This window comes from Pyrus communis, chromosome 15 (genome assembly GCF_963583255.1).
Source record: "Pyrus communis chromosome 15, drPyrComm1.1, whole genome shotgun sequence".
Taxonomy (NCBI): domain Eukaryota; kingdom Viridiplantae; phylum Streptophyta; class Magnoliopsida; order Rosales; family Rosaceae; genus Pyrus; species Pyrus communis.
Window position 1 is genome coordinate 8,433,235 of NC_084817.1, and position 18,977 is coordinate 8,452,211.

The 18,977-nt window shown below is 37.1% G+C and overlaps 1 protein-coding gene across 1 annotated transcript; it reads right to left on the reverse strand.

Annotated features, from left to right (window-relative positions):
• Nucleotides 1-1,943: 1,943 nt before the first annotated feature.
• LOC137718485 (helicase and polymerase-containing protein TEBICHI) lies at nucleotides 1,944-16,847 on the reverse strand. The gene is made up of 28 exons (XM_068458047.1): nucleotides 16,687-16,847; nucleotides 15,755-16,206; nucleotides 15,388-15,595; nucleotides 14,406-15,275; nucleotides 13,312-13,376; nucleotides 12,852-12,957; nucleotides 12,561-12,761; nucleotides 12,192-12,392; nucleotides 11,107-11,268; nucleotides 10,774-11,013; nucleotides 10,398-10,610; nucleotides 9,867-10,217; nucleotides 9,515-9,667; nucleotides 8,835-9,056; nucleotides 8,265-8,483; nucleotides 8,043-8,160; nucleotides 6,223-7,367; nucleotides 5,883-6,080; nucleotides 5,428-5,687; nucleotides 4,951-5,140; nucleotides 4,729-4,836; nucleotides 4,167-4,519; nucleotides 3,547-3,655; nucleotides 3,308-3,448; nucleotides 3,038-3,134; nucleotides 2,836-2,946; nucleotides 2,538-2,658; nucleotides 1,944-2,437 (listed from the first exon to the last, which is right to left on the reverse strand). Exons 1-26 carry the CDS (start codon nucleotides 16,717-16,719, stop codon nucleotides 2,846-2,848), a joined length of 6,516 nt encoding a protein of 2,171 aa, XP_068314148.1. The 5' UTR covers nucleotides 16,720-16,847; the 3' UTR covers nucleotides 1,944-2,437; nucleotides 2,538-2,658; nucleotides 2,836-2,845.
• Between the last annotated feature and the right edge of the window lie 2,130 nt (nucleotides 16,848-18,977).

An 18,977-nucleotide genomic window follows, 5' to 3' on the forward strand; every position in this document is an offset into this window, starting at 1 on the left:
GAATTAAAATATTAAAAGATAAATTATACTCTTCAATATATATATATATATGTGTGTGTGTGTGTGTGTGTGTGTGTGTGTGTGTGTGTGTGTGTGTGTGTGTGTATGTGTGTGTGTGTGTAAGTATGGGTACATTCATCAAATTAATCAAAAAAAATTATTGTACCGGTACATTCTTCAAAACCAAAATAATAGACACTGGGCTCTAGGCTTGTAAGAAACTCACATCGCATGTTTATTCACAGTTAGTGTTTTAGATTTACGACAGATCATTGGAAAAGGAACCGATGTTTATTCACTGTAAGTGTTTTAGATTTACGATAGATCATTTTCCATCTACCATGACGCTTTGCTAGGGAAAAGGAACCGATGTTTATTCACTGTAAGTGTTTTAGATTTACGATAGATCATTTTCCATCTACCATGACGCTTTGCTAGGGAAAAGGAACCGCGTTGGTTTCTTTTTCTAAAAATTCTGTAATCGTGTTCGTTTATCGTACATCGTGCGATTAGAAATTATTTAAAATTTAAAATTTAAAATTCAAATATAAATAATATTTAACAAAAATTAACTGTACAATGTACGATAAACAGATAAGATGGTAGAATCTCTAAAAAAATGATTCGGCCAAAATCCTTATAATTTTTTCAGTTGCTTTTTAGATTCTTATATTCCTGCTAGTTGTCTTTTTATGCTTGGTTCGTAAATGTTTAATTTTTTTTACTTTATTAAACATAGGGATTCTGCAATCGTGTTCGTTCATCATACATCGTACGGTCAGAAATTATTTAAAATTTTAAATTTTAAATTCAAATTAAATAGTACTTAACGAAAAATGATTGTACGATGTACGATAAACAGACACGATTGCAGAATCCCTAAAATCCTTAAAAAAAGGATCGATTGCACGTGCAATTATAGTTGCTACATTGTTGCTATTGTTACATAGGCACATTGGTGCCCTTTGACCTTAATAGGGCACAAATATCTTATTGTGCACAGTGGCCATATATTTTGTAGCGTATTGATAAACAAGAGTTGGCAGTCGCTGTTTTCTTGATTGCATGACAATAAAGACTGCATACGCATGGGTCAGTTTGTGATAGACAATCATTTTGTTAGCTGCAAAGCTTCTTCACAACATTTCAAAAAATATGACCACTGCGCATAATAAGTTATTTGTGCCCTATGAGGCCGAAGGGTACCAACATATGTGCCTATTTAACAATAGCAACAATTGAGCTATTTGATCCCGGCTTAGCTTGTATACGAAAAATTGAGGAGTGTATAGCTGCTCAATCTTAGAACACTTTGGTGATGAGGCTAGCTACATGCCTGTTCAAGTGAGAATTAATCGATTTATATATGGCATCGAAAACGCAACAACGGTTTGAAACAGAACTGAAGTTAAAAAGAATACGTAAACTACACAGATCAATCGATATGCTGACTTCACTCAGAGTGTATTGGTGTGTAAGTTGAGAATGCAAACCGTACGTGCTATAACTAAGACAACTAAAAATCGAATGAAACAAAAGTGACTAGCATGTCAAGAAATACTTAAGCAGTGTCGACAGAGGTGGAAAAAGGAGTGTGGAGTGAAGATGAGCATCATTTCCTGTCATCTTTGAGAAATATTGAGGTGGGCAGGGGAGAGATTCGTCAACACAAGCCAACAAACTGCGGCTCTTCAAAACTGGAACGATCCGAGAAGCCGTAGGTTGTAGTTGTAGGTCAAGATTTGATAGTTATGGCTTCAGACAGAAGGGAAGAAAGTCAGCAGCAGGAGGATTGGTAGAAATGGTTGACATGGTGAGAGGCAAGCCTACGAGGGTGGAAGCAAGATCGGGAAAGAAAAAAAAAAGACGGTGTGAAAGAGGCGGAGGCAGAGAAGAAGACCGAAGTGAATGGCCTCGATAACTCATCAGAGGCATAAGGTGTGTATTATATAATCATCCTGTACAATGAATACATTTTGAGTTAATGAGATACATCTGTACAATTGAAGACTAAAAACATCTGAATGAATGATGATTCTATCGTTTATCAGCTGGCAGGCGACGAACTCGTTGCGTGTCATAAGCTCGATTACAAGTACGCTGTTTTATCCAGTCATGCACCAGAAAAAATAAGTGCTTATATGGTGTCTTTGTAAAGTGATGACAACATGAACGATAAGGCCGCAGCAGTCTGCCATGTGCAGACACATCGAAATGGAACCCAAAGCACCTTGCCTTCCAATTTCTCAAATTTCCGCCACGAACCCTTGCCATCTGCCATTTTCTTTTCAAGAACACTATTTTCTGGTTTAAGAAATCAGGAGCTTACGATCCTTTAACCCGTCAGTTCTACATGGTCAGTTAGTATTGTGTTTCTATTCCAGGTGGTTCTTCTGTGATCTCCAACAGTTGCATCCGCTCCCATAAAAAGAATTCCCTGAGAATGCATACTAATGTCTGAGAAGTCCTAATTGAAAAATAGAGAGTAAATAAAAAGAAAACTAACAATTAGAATAGTGACAGAAAGAGGATCTCACAAGTTCATGAACCCCAACGACAGCTCTGCAAATTTTCCTCAAGAATTTTGAATGACATGCAGTCCAGTCCAGCATCTTTCCAAGGAAAGCATTGCTTAGCCAGAATATATAGTGAATTTCCCTGTGTATTATGTGTATCATCGGAACATATTTAAAAAAAGCCGCAACACGATTAGAAAACATGCCGTATAACATTTCTTTTGACAACAAGAAGTACATAGATTCGTTGTAAAGCCATCACTCACCACCATCCAATGCATGAATGTTCTACTTTTTCAGATCAACAGCAAGAACATACCTTGGTCAATCTATTGTGCAGGCACAACAGCTTTATCTTTATATTGGTCGGCCTGAAAAGGTTGCAAGGAACCCCACGATCTTCCGACTTTCACTTTGACATGCAATGGAACTGGACAACAAATAACTAAATTAGGTACAGCAAACAAATGTCCTCAAATTATCAACTATTGAGCAATGTTCCAGAAACTTTAGAAATATACCACGAAGCGAAACAGCATTTTCCATGCTCGTCTGTAGCAGCAAAGCAGCTTCCTTTATCACAACAGGATCAACTTCCAGTACTAATTCATCATGTACCTGGTTAGAAACCACCAACAAGCATTGTTACATGAGTTGCATTGTAAATGAAGCAAAATTATATTTAAATAAAAAAGCTAACAAGATGCTAAATATCTTAGCTTATTAATATCTTCCTCTACACTTCAAATTGACCAAAGAACGTTAACACAAACAGAATTTCCGAAACTGACCTGTAATAAAATTCTGCAGCGGCCCTTCAGTATGTGTAACTTTGTTGCAGGATGAGAAGAAGAATCAGGCCTTTCAACACCCTCAACTATCACGGAATATATATTTATCATTGCAATCTTAATTATGTCAGCAGCAGATCCCTGTAAAAGGAGGACATCAGAGAAAAATACTACAATTTAGTGATTAACGTTAAACCCCCACACTCCTTGTCCCACAGAAGGGAGGGAAAAAGTCGTACCTGACATATAGAATTCACAGCTTGTCTCTGAGCCTTTGACTTTTCTCCACTGTTTCCTAGTTTTATTTTTGACAAAAAGCGCTTTCTTCCCTTAAGGGTTTCGATGTATCTGGGCACAATAATGCAGATAATCAACAGTTGGATATCTTCAAAATTTATGTATACCAGAGTGTATTACATTTTCTTTTTCTGGGAAAGAAAAAGAAGACGAAAAGAATGCTAAACTTATATCAACATTGACCCCTATTTTTTACGAAGAGATGCTTCTTCCAAAAACTTTATAACCAGCACTAGGAGAAGAACCGGTGAATTTTGAAAACAAGTCAAAACACAAGAAAAAAAAAAAGCATAAACCTTCCCTCTGAGGCCAAGAAAAAATAAATAAAAATAGACTTAATAAATAAGAAACCTCTGATCATATGATAACACAACTATTTAGAAGGAAAAGGCAATGTGATGAAAGAGTTGAGTAATCGGAGGAAGAAAAAAACAGAAAAAAGCCTATTCAATTGTAAGAAATATTAACCAAAATACCACATGGTTTTCAGATATTATAGCAACCTATTCCCAAGAGAGTTCAACGACTTCTAGCAACCAGGAAAATAGTAAGATGTCCTCACCCTTTCGTGCGGCAATATGCAACTGCTTCATTGAGCCAAGAAGCAACTCCAGGAAAAGAACTTTTAAAGTTCTTTATTTTTTCGGAAGCTTCTTCTTGACTGCAGTCCAGTTGTTCTGCAAGGCTATTAGCACCCATTCCATAAAGAATGCCATACACCAACCTTTTAGTCTGATCTCGTACATGGGAACTAACAGACTCTTCTGAAATACCAGTCCATCTAGCTGCTATCATGGTGAAGACATCACCATGGGGATTACTAAGGAGTTCAATGAGTGCAGAGTCTTTAGAGAAATGTGCCATCAGACGCAATTCGATCTGAGAATAATCTGCAGTTAACAGTAACCAGTTGTCCTGCAAAAGAACAGAAACAATAAATCAACTAATGTAAACCATGAAATCATAAATCCCATCCCCTTCTCCTGTCCTCTATCTGAATATATGACATTACTGTTTCAACCCTCCCCCACATCCTCATTTACTCAAGAATTTTGACTTTTATGGTATAAATATAACAATAACACACAAACGGCCTTCAAGGAAATGAAAAAGTTGATCATTACTTGAGTAGGAATGAAGTATTCACGAGCATTGATGTTGAATTGATCAACATCAGTTTTGTTTCCATTTCCATCCTTATTCATTTTAAAGTCAACCATATGTTCAACACACTGCATAAATAAAATAAAAAAAGAAGAAAATGTGATATTAAAATCACGATTAAACCTTGTTAACAACTGAAGCAGAGGGAGGAGAGAATAAATCAACTCATGGGAAACCCAAACCTGGAGATTTGGTTCCTCCATTGAAAGCCGACCAGTTGCTGTTGATGTTTGAAGCCAATGACCATGTAATGTGTACTTCTGTGTCCTCATGGATAGCCTACCCAGTGAACAAATTGATCCCAATGTACAGTTTAAGAGTTTTGCCAACGTACGATGCTCTTTAATGACAGGAATTATAGGATGCTCATCCCTGAAATGAAATCGATTATAGGATGCTCATCCATTAAAACAATGAGAGGCTGATGCCACAAATGACAAAACGAAAAGATTCAAGTGTGCATGCAAGAATACCCAAAAACCATCTCCAAGTGTTCACTATTCAAACAAAACAATCTAAACAGGATGGAAACCTCTATGGAATAAAATAATTAAATAGTAATCCTATTCCCTTGAGGATTAATATTTCAACAGCTAATTCACACATCAGATGGGTGAGGTTACGAAGTACGATAGAAGAAAATAAGTCTCACTTAATACCTTAATAAATCCAAGCAATGCTTGTCCGTACTTGGATGTTGCTTCCCCTTATTGCGCCCCTCTGGTATGGGCAACTTTAAGTGTCCATATAATACGTTAGCAATTTCTGCTGCCGTAGATAATGAAAATTTCATGCCAGCTAGCTTGTAAGCTTCCTTCTCAAGCTGTCCTAACTTTTTTCCTAACACCTTGCGTGCTTGTAAGCATCCCTCCATGTCAAGACCCACTCCCCATAGCTCCATGTCAGCAAGAATATTAACCTAGCATACAAATAAGCAATAAGCTAGTGTCAAAAGTAATAGGGTTGGGTACTGGTTCTCAAGCACCTAACTAAACAGTGGTGATGCATTTATACATGCATTTAAATCCAAAACAAACCATAGCAATAATATAAACCTCAAATAAAATGAAGTTCCCTCAGAAAAATTAAGTCAGATGCTATGAAAGTAACTTACCAAAGGGATTTCAATATTTAGGAGGGCTTCAGTAAGGCCTTCAGCAACAAGTAACTTCCAAAGAACAGAACATAAGGCCCGTATTTGTGCAGCCCGACGGCAGCAACCGTTGTGTGCAGCTCTTCGCATTTGATTCTTCCACCTTCCATTCCGATTAGCAGCTGCCGCAGCTTCACTGGATAACCTTTTCTTAACTTCCTATAAATCATTCTAAAATCTTCAATGCAAATTCAATAACGATGAACATGTAAACACTAAACAGTGAATGAAACAATTATAGTTAAATACTTTTTCTTTTAACAAATGCTTTGATTGAAATGATATTCTTTTTTTACTTTACCTTTTCCAGGTTAGGATTAGAGCTTCTCTCCTCATCAGGCCAAAGAACCCAGGCCACGATGCACATGTCAATTCCATCTTTTATATGAACTGGAGGCAACAATAAAAACGAGCTGTCTATGATTTCAAAACAAGCACTTTTCCCTCCAAGATTCTGACAACCAAATCTCTGAGTATGAACTGCAGGACTTTTAAGTGCCTGAATCTGAACTTTCAACTTCCAAGTAATTTTTCTAACACCTCGTTTCCCCATTATTTTACCAATCCTGTTCCATCTACATTCAGCCATCTCCAACAAATCATCAAGAGGTAAGCCATTACTTCCATTGCCGGATCCATTCAAATTCAAGCATTCATTTTTACCGCTGTCTGAGCACAGTAGATCCCTAGGAATATTGACATAGTACACAGGAGAGTTTTCCCAACATATGGCTATGCCATGTATTTCAAAAGGCGCAACAGAATTGAATTCCGATCTTTTGTTGTAGTGAATATCAAAATAGAACTCTGAGGTGGATTCCCAGAGATCCAAGAAGGAATCAAAACCACCAAGAGTATTAACTGCGTGAATTGGGCCTTTCTCACAAGCATTGCCATTATAGCCAGAGGACAAATTATCCCTTCTGCAGCGGTCCTGTTTTTCAAGATCAAGAGACTCATCAGATGCCCTGGTTCTGTCAGCTAAGCTTTGTAACTGAACCCGGTCGGTCAAATCAGCATTTTTGTTTTGATCAACCACAACAGTAAGCTCCTCTACGGGGGTAGCAGACCCTCGAATATGTACTTTAGAATTTTCAGGACCAGACTTAATTTGCATGATACCAGTTGAATTTACTTCTGCAACCTTTTCAGAATGGACCCTACCTTCCAAAGATGGCTTAGCACCATACTCTGTGCTGCGCTCTACATTAGGAAAGCTACTAGTGGAGTTATCACCAGAGGAATTTCCTGCTCCTTGCATACTGGGACTTCCACCGCCAGTTGAAAATACCGGTCGAGAAAATTGTGGGACATCCAATCCAAGAGCTTTGAAAGCTGAGAAGGCAGCAACTCTTGCCTCTTCAGCTTTTTCAAGAACTATTTTGTGTGCACCATTCTTGATCTTCCTTGCTACGCCTACTTGGATGCGCCTTTGGGCTGAACCTTCTACAGTCATATTATGAACTTACCAATATTAGGAAAGAATGCAGAAAAAATACACATTAAAATAAAACAAAACTTTAAGAAATATTAAAATAAGTTAGAAAAGAAAAGGGGACGAAAACTCTATCTTCATAAAATAAAGTACATAAACAATAGAGGTAGAACCATTTACATGAACAAATATTATCACAACCCCGCTGGCACACAAGCACATGAAACAAATGCATCTGAGCAAACTTACATGCCTGTAGAAAACTAATTGTTGTACAATACTTGACTGGAAAGAGTACCATTGTGCAGTTCATTGAAAGACCAGAAAGAGTGTCACATTCAGAAAAGGTCTTGACATGAGTTATCACAAAGTAATATTGCCTTCTAAGAAATTAGTCTTTTCTGTAGTTACTGGTTCGTAATATTACTCAAACTCAATTCCTTTTTTAAAGGTCAACGAGAATGCATTCACCTGATAAATGAATGCCTCCAAAGCAAAGAAATGCTAAGAACTAAGCTAAGATCAATTATTTCTTAATAGTCCTGGTAACCATCACAAATCAAACATAGTTTAGAAGAATGTGATCTTATCAGCACATTTAGTTGATATTAAGAAATCCTTTACAAGAAACTTATCATAGGAACCCGAGAAGCCATGTACTAAAATTAAAATCTTATATGCATCACCTTGCTCATTCCATGATGAAGATTCAAAAAGAGCTTTGACAATTTCAGGGATGGACGCTTCAGCAATTGCTAAAGAAGTACGCAAGCCAGCTTTATAGAGTGCCCTTGCTCGAGAACCCTACAGATCAACATATACCATTTACATATAATTATATAAAAACCACTGTTGAACATATTTAAGGTATGAAAAGGAGATTACAAATGTAATTGTAGTTCACATACCTTGACATATGGAATTGTAGTAAGCTCTACAATCTCTGCTCTCACTCCAAATGAAACACGATTTTGGAACTTGCAAACCAAGCCCTCGAAATCATGCCATCCAAGCCTCTCACAAAACATGGTTACCATAGATGCAAACCTTCCAGCATTCTCTTGTAAGGCCTGCACCATACCCCTGGCCACTTTGAAAGCTTCACAAACCTCAGTGATAGCAGCTTCCTTCACCACAGATAGAAGAGTACACATTTAGCAAGACAGAAGTCAACAAATCTCACCAATTATATACAAGCAATTGCAATTCATATCCCAAAAATAAATAAATTTTAACTGATACATGCTCGAAAAAGAAAAGGAACAAAATTTTGAATGACAAGACTAAAGGAACAAAATGCATGTCACCTCCCATGTTCGTGTGTAAAACCAGAGCAAAAGGAAGCGCATTTAAATAAACGAGAATGCATGCCAGAAACTCAGACAATGCCTCTGAGTATGTGTGCCTATCAAGCAATAAATGAGAATGACATGAAGGAAATCCTCAATCGTCAGGCTGAGAAAGAAGAAAGACGATACCTGAACTAGTCTTGACAGGATGAGAGCAACATAGAACCGTTTACACACTCGAAGTATTTGATCATCCTGAAGTACAGTATTGTTGTTCATTCCAGGTCCACTTTCATATTTTCCATGCAGCGGTTTCAGATTTTCTCTGAACCTGTTTGATGAACGCACAGGTGCACCGTGTGCCATGCGCATCAAAAATGGTTCTGTCACTCCAACACGATTGCCAACAGACTGCATTCCATGAAAAGAGAATGAAAAAGAAAAATATAAGAACCATAAATTTTGAAATCCATGAAATCAGTTGGCATGGAGTCATAAAGTCATACAATTTTGACGTAATACTCACTGCTCAATTCACAGGCAAATATCAATTATTGAAAATATTTCAGTTTCATGTTTGAACATGGATGATGGACTGATATAGATAGGTTTGAAATAGAACAGGAGTTCAAACCACTCAAAGTGTTTATAAATCCAATCAGAGTGTTGACCTCTCAGCAGATGGGGTCAGCTCTAGATAATCCCATAAACTGCTAGCATAAGACAAATTCATACTTTAAACATGAGGTTTTCCATAATGTCTCCTATGAACTTATTTGTTCTCCAATAACATATAAAAAAATATATATTACATGCACAGGCACAAAATCATTAGCAATTAATTGCTTATTTGCTAAGAGGCAAATTACCTGGTCAAGAGCCGACAATTCCATGAACCGTTCATAATACAGTTCCCAATCAGGCTCAACGTCAACATTTATTGGTGTTACTAGGTAAACTAAATGCAAATCAGATGCAAGCACAAACCCTTCTCTTGCTCTTGAAAGATCATCCAGCACAATCTAGAACATCAATAGAGAAAGCATGATCAATGTCAAATGCATTACCTAAATTCAAATAGTAGGGGTCAGCTAACAGAAAAATATAATCCATTGCAAAAGTGAGTTATTGTACTGACGAGTTTAGGCTCAATGATGTACAGATAACAAAGATATTTGGGCAATTAATTGGACAATAACAAGAATAAGTTAGAATCTTTACAAGTGATTCTTCAGGGCAGAGAGAACTGCCAAATGCTGCACGTCCAAGAGGTGTGATACCGTATAACTTAGTATCCTCATTCCATTCTAGAAATTTCCTATGGCACAACCACCGCAAAGATTCCTGTGCTGATTTCACCACATGTTGAAATGGTTTAGTGGAGTTTAGAAGTGTGCACCTAACATATCGATGAATGTCATTAGCAGTTTGAACCATTCCCCCAGCTACAACTTCTAAGATAGCATGGGTCATTCCATTCATATCTTCAGATAGACAAGAACGCAATGGCAGACAGCTTTCAGTAAGAACTCCCATAATTCTTTTGATCTCTTCTGGCTTGCAAATAAGTACCTGGTCAAGAAAAAAATATACATATTAAAATAAATGAAATGGTTATACCAACTGAAAAAGCAAAATAAAAGAATGAACTAAAAATAAAAAGCAAATTACACAAAGATCACGGCATACACATATAACAAACTGATTATTTAAGAGAATCCTTGAAGAAGAAGAATACACACTAAAACGTACACTTTCTCCTTTTGTATCTATTCCAGTTCGACCAGCCCGACCAGCCATCTGTCTGTACCTTGTCCCATCAATAAAATCACGACCAATCTTGGGCTGACGAAAAATGACCCGCCTAGCTGGTAGATTAACCCCAGCTGCTAAGGTAGATGTAGCAGTTAAGACACGTACCAGACCTCTACGGTAGCAATTTTCGACAATCTCTCTCTCCTCAACCTAAGAATAAACAAAAGCAGACAGATTCATTCAGGAGAAAAGCTCATCTACTATCTATTTGTGGAAACTAACCATCAAAATAAATAACAAATGGAAAACAGAAAAAAATATAGGGAAAGAATAGTAAAAACTTAGAGGAAGGCAACCCAAAGCAAAAGAATACCGTGAGGCCAGCATGGTGATAGGCAACACCAGCAGCAAGAGTTTCTTCTAATACTGGATCCAAGCCAGCAGGGCACCTTCGTAAGGCATCAATAACCAAAGCAACATCGTGAAATTCACTGTCATCACTGCGAATGTTAGGTGAAAATTTCTTGAGGAATCTTGAAACATGCCTCGCTGTTGATTCACATCCCTTTCGACTAGAGCAAAATATTAGCACGGAAAGACCCTCTTGAACAACCTGAGATACATTCCCTCAATTCATCATTGATCAACTTTCAAATTAGTGCCTCAAAACAACTTCAGTAAAAGATGGGATGTAAAATGTCCCCACCTCATTGCACAGCTCCACAACATGATCTGGATCTTTACCACCAAGGTCAGCCGCTTTAGGAAATGTTCTAACAATATCCATTTTCTTGTTATAAAGGGTGTTACCAACTTTAATATATTCTTCTAATGGTACTGGTCGAAATTCTGTCTGGTATAGTGCAGCCTGCATGTATATTTGTCGAAAGTTAGGTATAGAATATGGCCAGCCACACCATGAAGCTGGAAAATTATGGAAAGATGTGTGCACTAGCTAGTAGGGTACTTTGTACTCCCTCAACATAATATGTGAACAAATTCAAAATAAATTAGTAAAATTTTCAACAGAAAATACTCTTATTCAACTCATATAATATCAAAGGCACCCTTTAAGCAATATTAATCATAGATCAACAAATTAAATTAAGATGGTAACTACATGCAACTCACTTCCAACCAATCCACTCTCAACTCACATACCCCACTTCCTGTTGTAACATCCATCATACATCTTGTGTGTGTGATGCGGTTAGTTCGTAATTTGGGGTAACATAACCAGAAATTCTAATAAAAGAAAACATGAAAGACATGAATAATGAAATGCTTTCTAAAAAGCCAACATTTAACCTGTCGACTGTATAATGCTTCAGGAATAAACAGTTTGTCCAATATCAAGTTGGCCCATAAGAATCTAAAATACAAAATTTTAAAAACATGGTAGTTCTCTTCAGTCACTGAAAAAGTTAAAATTTGTAATCAAGCTAGTTGATTGTCTAATTGGGTGATTGGTCAAAAAAAAACATTCCGCCGGAAGATTCAGAACAAGACTAAACTATTTGATTTTCTTTCCCTCAGAAGACAGAGCTTATGAGAAGGTTTACTTATCATATATAGCAAAGTACTTCAAGAGTGGAATTCAATCCCTCTTCGATAAAAACCCTTTAATCCAAGTCAAGATTATTTATATCTATAATCTTAAATCAATGTTGAAAGACCCACAGCTACGCGTATTATGAGACCTGCAGGTGTTAATGACAACTGCCTACAATGAAACATTTGTTCAAAAAGGATATAGTGGAGGATAATAGTTTGTTTTATAGTTCCACTTACCTGAAGCCAATCAGCAACGGCTGCCACATTTGGCATAGTTGCACTCATCCCAACAATTTGCAGACCATGAGCAGTGTCAGCCTTACCACTACTCATACCTGAACTTTCTCCACTACTTGATCCAGAATTGCCTTCACCAGCTGCATAACGAAGTTTGGTCAACAGAAGTTCCAGAAGATAACCCCTACTTGGATCTCCAACCTGTTAATGATTTATAAGCACGAGAGGCATTTAAATAAGTCCACCCAATAGGCATACACCAAAAGAAGATAACCAAACAGAGAAACAAAGGAAGAATAAATATGCATAGAAGTGACAACAGGATGTTGATACATAAGTTAATAACCAAAAAAATATGGCTTAAAGTACCATGTGCAGTTCATCAATCACAATAATCCCAATTTCTGAAAGACGACCCTCTTCCAGCAGCCTGTTTATCAAAAAGTTTGCCTTTTCTATTGTGCAGACAGCTACAGAAGTATCTTTGGGAAGTGTTCCACCACCTTGGTTTCCGTAATAACTACGAACACGCTTACCAAGTGGTTCAAGAAGTACATCCAAATGTTCTGCCTGCACCAGATAGGAATTTGTAATTGATATTACATTTCAAAAGAAACAATAACCCAAACTTCCAAATCTTGAGGGAAACAACAATATCACCTTTTCTGCACAAATTGATACATAGGGCAGTACAAGTAAAGCCATTGCTCCAGTTGATAAGACCCGCCGCAACATTAGAATTTCTGCAACAAAACTTTTGCCGGCACTGTGGCAGAGGAAGCAAGACTAAGAAACATATAGATGCCTTCCAGTGAAAGGAAAAAAAACAGCATAAACATTTTTCTATAAAACAATGACTCCATCTTTTCAATGTGATAAGAACATAAAAGTTAAATGAGTGAAAATAATAAAATCTTCTGATACATAAACTGGAAGGACAAATAGAATGATAAAGTAGAGAATTAATAAATGAAAAAAACAACTGTGGCTTAAAACTCCGAAATGTCAAAGGGTTACTAGATGTTACATACACTGTACAACCCTATCAAATCACTAAGGAAGACTCAAAAGCACAAAACATGACAGAAAAAACTAAGATAAAAATAAGTGGCATAAATACCTTGTCGATGCGCAATATACGAGATTCCTTCTCTGCAATACACCATCCACCTGAAGGCAGTCAACCTGAAAGATGGAGAATGCACATACATTATGCTTGATAACTAGTTTTAACACAGATTCACAACAACCCAAGGTCCCAAACATAAATACGTTGAAAGGTACTTATATCTAAAGCCCTTAAAACAATGAAATCCTAGTCTAACAGTAAAGAGAAGTATATTGTTGGTTCAAGGCCAAACCACGACACTGGATCATTTGTTATAATGAATATATATAATTTCAAAATAATAATAGACAAAAGCTCAACCTGATAAAAAGTAATAAAGAGAAAGTGGAAGAACAGGGCGAGTGGTTCGTGCATATACATAAAAAAATAAAACTTCAGACACCATAATAAAGTCCTTTCTTAAACAAATTGAAAACCGTAATAAAGATTAGAGATTGGGAAATCACAATTTTAACCATTTACTTGTGGCAACACCATCAACCATGAGCACCATTTTTCTCGTTGTCCTTTCGTAGGAAGATTATGGGTTTGTGATTGACAATGCTTCCTCAAGGCAAACCTATCCCAACTCTATTTCCAAGTTTTCATCCCCAAATCACACAACAAACCTAACTGCATAGACAGTAGTTCATTTTAAGTGCAATGTGGATTATCATCGTCTCTGAAAAAGTATCCTAAATGGAAAATGCTTAAGAACTGAACATCTCCCAACCTTTTTCCCAACTTGTGTGGCACGTGATATGAGCACTACATCATTGCATTCAAGAACACAGCCACATTGTGTAACTCAATGTGATGATGTCATGTAGGTCGGATAAAAATTTGGAAGAAAGTTCAGGTGGTAGCACTGTCCATCATAGTTAAACCAAATAGAAGCATCAAACCCCAACCCAGTCGTAGTTCCATTTGACAAACAAGAAAAACCAAAAAACACAATAACCTAATCACGTGTCAAAACAAACTAAGTAGATGGAAGATCCACCCAAATATCAAGTGAGCAGACCACCCAATTAAACTGCCCTCCATCTGTTATCCTCCACAACTAATGAATTGAGCACTGGCTTAACTCAGAATTTGAAAGATACCTGCCAAGGATAAAGTTTTGAAATTCCTTTCTTTCTGTATATGCTGCATATTTCTGGTGGAAGCCAACTGTTCAGATTGAGGCGATCTTTGAGAGGCATAGAGCTTGAAGGAGTACTTGCTTCACTAGATTCGTGGTTACCATTCAACTTCACGTCCTCATCAACTGGTGAATAAGATGTCATGCTATCATTATCTTTGCCTGTCAAATCCACTTTCATGTTGGTCACTGCATTAACAGTATCTGGTTCTGGTTCTTGAAATATGACTTGATTTTCCTTAGATTTGGTGCAACGGGTCATGATAGTATTTCTCAGACCTCTATGGTCTGTAAGGCTTGATTCAGATTGCTCACCACCTATAAGAGCTGCGCTTTTTAAATTGTATGCATCACAATGATGTGGTAATGGTACAACTTCACCCAAATTTTTGTCTTCGCAAGAAAAATCTAAATGTTTAACCAGCAATGGGGACACTTCTTTTTCTAAATCCTTTCTATACTTCCCCTTTGGCCCTGAATTAGCACCGTTATCCATGCGCTCACCTTCATTCAGCATTTCCTTTGACTTGCTGTCACAGGGTGCATTTCTCAAATTGCATGAACTTTTACTATGATATTGGATGTCTGCAGCACTAATTACTTCTGCTGCTTGTGCACACAGACCATCAGCAAGTTGAATTGCATAATTCCAAAAAGCTTCTCCAGGTGAAAATGATGAGCTTCCACGTGACTTGGGGGTTTCACGAACAATAGATTTTCTAGTCAACGAGCTTGGTGTATAGCATTTAAACATGTCTACAAATTGTTTTGGTGTATTACTGCATGTTTTCAAGGTTGACTGGAGCTCAAGCAGTTCATTAACGATGGTAACCTGGCCATAACATTAAAACAATATCATATCAAGTGTGATCATAATATAAGAAAATTTCTGGGTATAAATTTAACCAAGGTAACACATTTTCAGAAGTCTTGAAATCATATACCCTATTTTCATCAGGACGACCAGACAGCATGGCTTCAGAACTCTTCTCACTGCAGCAACTTGATTCATGTTCCATGTGTGACTGATTGGTAATGAGATGCCTCTTTTTAAATATCGTGTCCTCCCGGTCAAGCTGAGATGGGCTAGCTTGTCTCTTATGGTCATTTACTTTCATCTCTGGCAGAGTACTTTCATTTGGTCGAACATCACTAACACAAAACAAAATGGATTTTGGAAGAAAAGAAAAGAATGTAGAATGTAGAATGCAGAATTTGAAATATGAGAGGTTGGGGAAAACAACAGGAGCAAGCTCAGAAATAAAAAAGTCTATATCAGGGTGCCCAAATGTTTACAGTCCAGTACAATACCTGCAATACAAAGACAAAAAGTCTGCTGCAAACTCTTTAAGTTCTGCACTTTCCCCACCTTCTGTGAGAGCTAAGTAATCCTTCACCGTATCTCCAACTGCACCATCACCCGCCTTGGTTAATCCCTTGGATGTTTCCTTCTGATTTTCTTTGGAGGCATTATTAGCTCGAGAGTGCAGTTGAGAAGACAAAGGGAGCTGTTTAAATTCATCTTTCAAGGAATTATCCATCATTGCTGTCAAATTCCTTCGAACTTGATCTTGCTGGGCTAATGAATCACAAACTCTGAGCGACGGCTTTGGGGAGATACTATTGTCCTGTGAACCCAACAAATAATTGTCCAAAGTGCCTTTGGCACCGGGCGAACCCTCTACCATAGTTTTTACATCTTTTTCATTTGTCCCAGACTTCGATGAGGGTGATGAAGGCTTCCTTTTCTTTGAAGAAAAATACTGTACATCCACACAAATGAAAAGCTGAGTTATGTAGAACTGTTTATACAAATTACTTCATTTTCATGATTAAAGATTTATAGATTCAACTGCGGTTTTTCGGAGAAACCCAGTAAAAGCCAACACTTTCACAAAGAATCACACCTGATTTCTAGTTCAGTTACTGTAAGAATGTAATACAACTGAATCTGTCCCTGAACCCCACAAAGAATACACCCTTCATGAACAATTGGCAACAATAACAAAAACAATGTGTTTCTAAATCCATCAATTTCTACCCAATCATACTCCAATAACACAACCCGAAGAAAAAAAAATGAAATAACAAAACAAAATGTGCATCACTGCAAAATTCAAACAAACTAATCACCAATTCTTCAAATAAACGCGTCAATATTCAGAAAGATCTCAAATTTGAATGTGAAATGGCTCCTGTGAGTCCCTAGGGTTTTATTATAAGAATTTAATTGGAAACCAAACCTGATTGACGCGCGACCGAGGAGGTGACGCCATGGCTGAAAGCGGAGAGTTCCACTGCAATCAGAGAAACCCTAGAAACCTGTGGCTTTGGGCTCTGATCGAAATCTTAATTCCGACGCCGGAAAACGGCCGTTTAGCTCTCAGGTGGGTGACAAGTAGACATGGTTCAAACTACCAAATCCGCAGGAATACTACAGTGGTGCTCTTTTAAACCAAGCGTCCTCACCCCGGGAATTGAAAATATTGGCTCTTTTTGCAGTTGTGCCCCTTTATTTTGTTCTATTTTTTTAAATGCCACCTAACTATTCGAAAATACAATCGCTCAAGAGAAAAAACAATATATGTAAAAGGATAAGTCAGTAAATTTATACGATTATGCCGTATTTTTTTTAATACAATTCCTCATTTCAGTAAAATTGGAATTTTTTGGAAGCTAATGAACAGATTCTAGAAGAAGGAATAAAAAATTTATTACTTTACCCATTATACCTTCATATAATTTCTAAAATTTCAAAACAAGAGCAAGTGATCATCTACTATAGTGGTGGAGACGAGTGTTGCTCTTGTACCACAACGTGGATTCGAACTCTGTCTACTTCCTATTCTAAACCCTAAACCCTATTCTAAAATCTAATTTAACAAACTTATTTTTTGACAAAAAAAAATATATATATTCAAAACTATCATTAAAGGAATTTATCAAAAATAAATATATGGTAATAAATAAAATTTATTGGGTTTTTTTCTTAATGAAATAAAATTATAAAATAAAAAGAACCGAAAATTTAAAAAAAATTATTTTTGTTGTAGGCCTATTTGATTGAACGATCTAGGGTTTAAAAAGAGAGGAGCCGGCAATATTGAGGGAGAAGATAGAGTGATTTAATTGTGTGATGTGTTTGATTCACCTCCATTGTGCCTTTATTTATAGTAATAGGATAGATAAAAGCATTTCCCTTTAGGATTACAACATTGAATAGATAATCTACTCCTAATAGAAATGTAAGATACATTCTCATATCCTCTAGGATTTACACAATCACATTTCTGTTCTCAATATGACTGCAACACTCCCCCTTGAATGTGTAAATACTCAACAAATCATCGCATCAGATCTTCAACAGATAAGGTAGAATAGTTGATGAAGTCATTGGCAAACGGGTAATCGCGAGTCTCAAATTTATTTGAAGAATGCATTTGTAGTAAAACTCATAAAACCTCGTTATGGTAAAACCCAAGGCATAGGGAAAACTCATAGACTAAGTGAGAAGTATGCATAATGTCTTAAAACAAACGTCAAAGAATGAAAGTAATGAACTCAATGGAGTATGATCATCCCAAGATGGGTGCCTCATTAAAACCTCGTTAGGTGACAAAAACCCAGTGGGAAAAATGCTCCTAATCGTAGGAAAAAGAGTACATTAAGATCATATGAGTATGTTTCTAGATACTCCCCCTAAGTTAGACATAACTTCTAAATAAGATAACTACAAGCAATTCAACTCAGATAATTTACGCATACCGATTCCTTAGACGAGCTTCTGAAATGTAGACTTGGGCAATGACTTGGTGAAGAGATCGGCCAAGTTATCCTAGGAACGGATTTGCTTGACTTTAATGTTCTGATACTATTGTTGCTGGTGTGAGTAAAAGAACTTCGGCGTTATGTGCTTGGTGTTGTCTCTTTTCATGCATCCTTTCTTCAACTGCTTGATACATGCTATATTGTCTTCAAAGATCGTCATAGGATGGTCAACGATTGATGTAAAACCACTAGTGCTTCGAATATGTTCCATAACTTCTCTCAGCCAAAAGCACTCACGCAATGCTTCATGCAGGGCAAGAATCTCAGCATGGTTCGACGAAGTCACAACTAACGTTTGCTTGGTAGACTTCCAAGATATAGCGATGTTTCCAACGGTAAAGACATAGCCCGTTTGAGAACGTACATTATGTGGGTCAAACAGATATCCAACATCTGCGTAACCAACAAGGCGAGAATCAATCTGAGAACCATAGGGGTGGCAACACTCGAAGATTCATGGGTATAGAATAAGCCCAAATCCTTCGTACCATTGAGGTAAAGGAAAATGTCTTTAACATCATTCCAATGTCTGTGTGTGGGCGCATTGCTATATCTTGCCAAAAGATTTACAACGAATGAGATGTCAGATCTAGTGCACTGAGCCAAGTACAATAAAGCCCCCAATTGCACTTAGGTAAGGAACTTTGGGTTCCAAAATCTCTTCTTCGTCCTCCTTTGGATGAAAGGGATCTCGTTTAGCATCTAA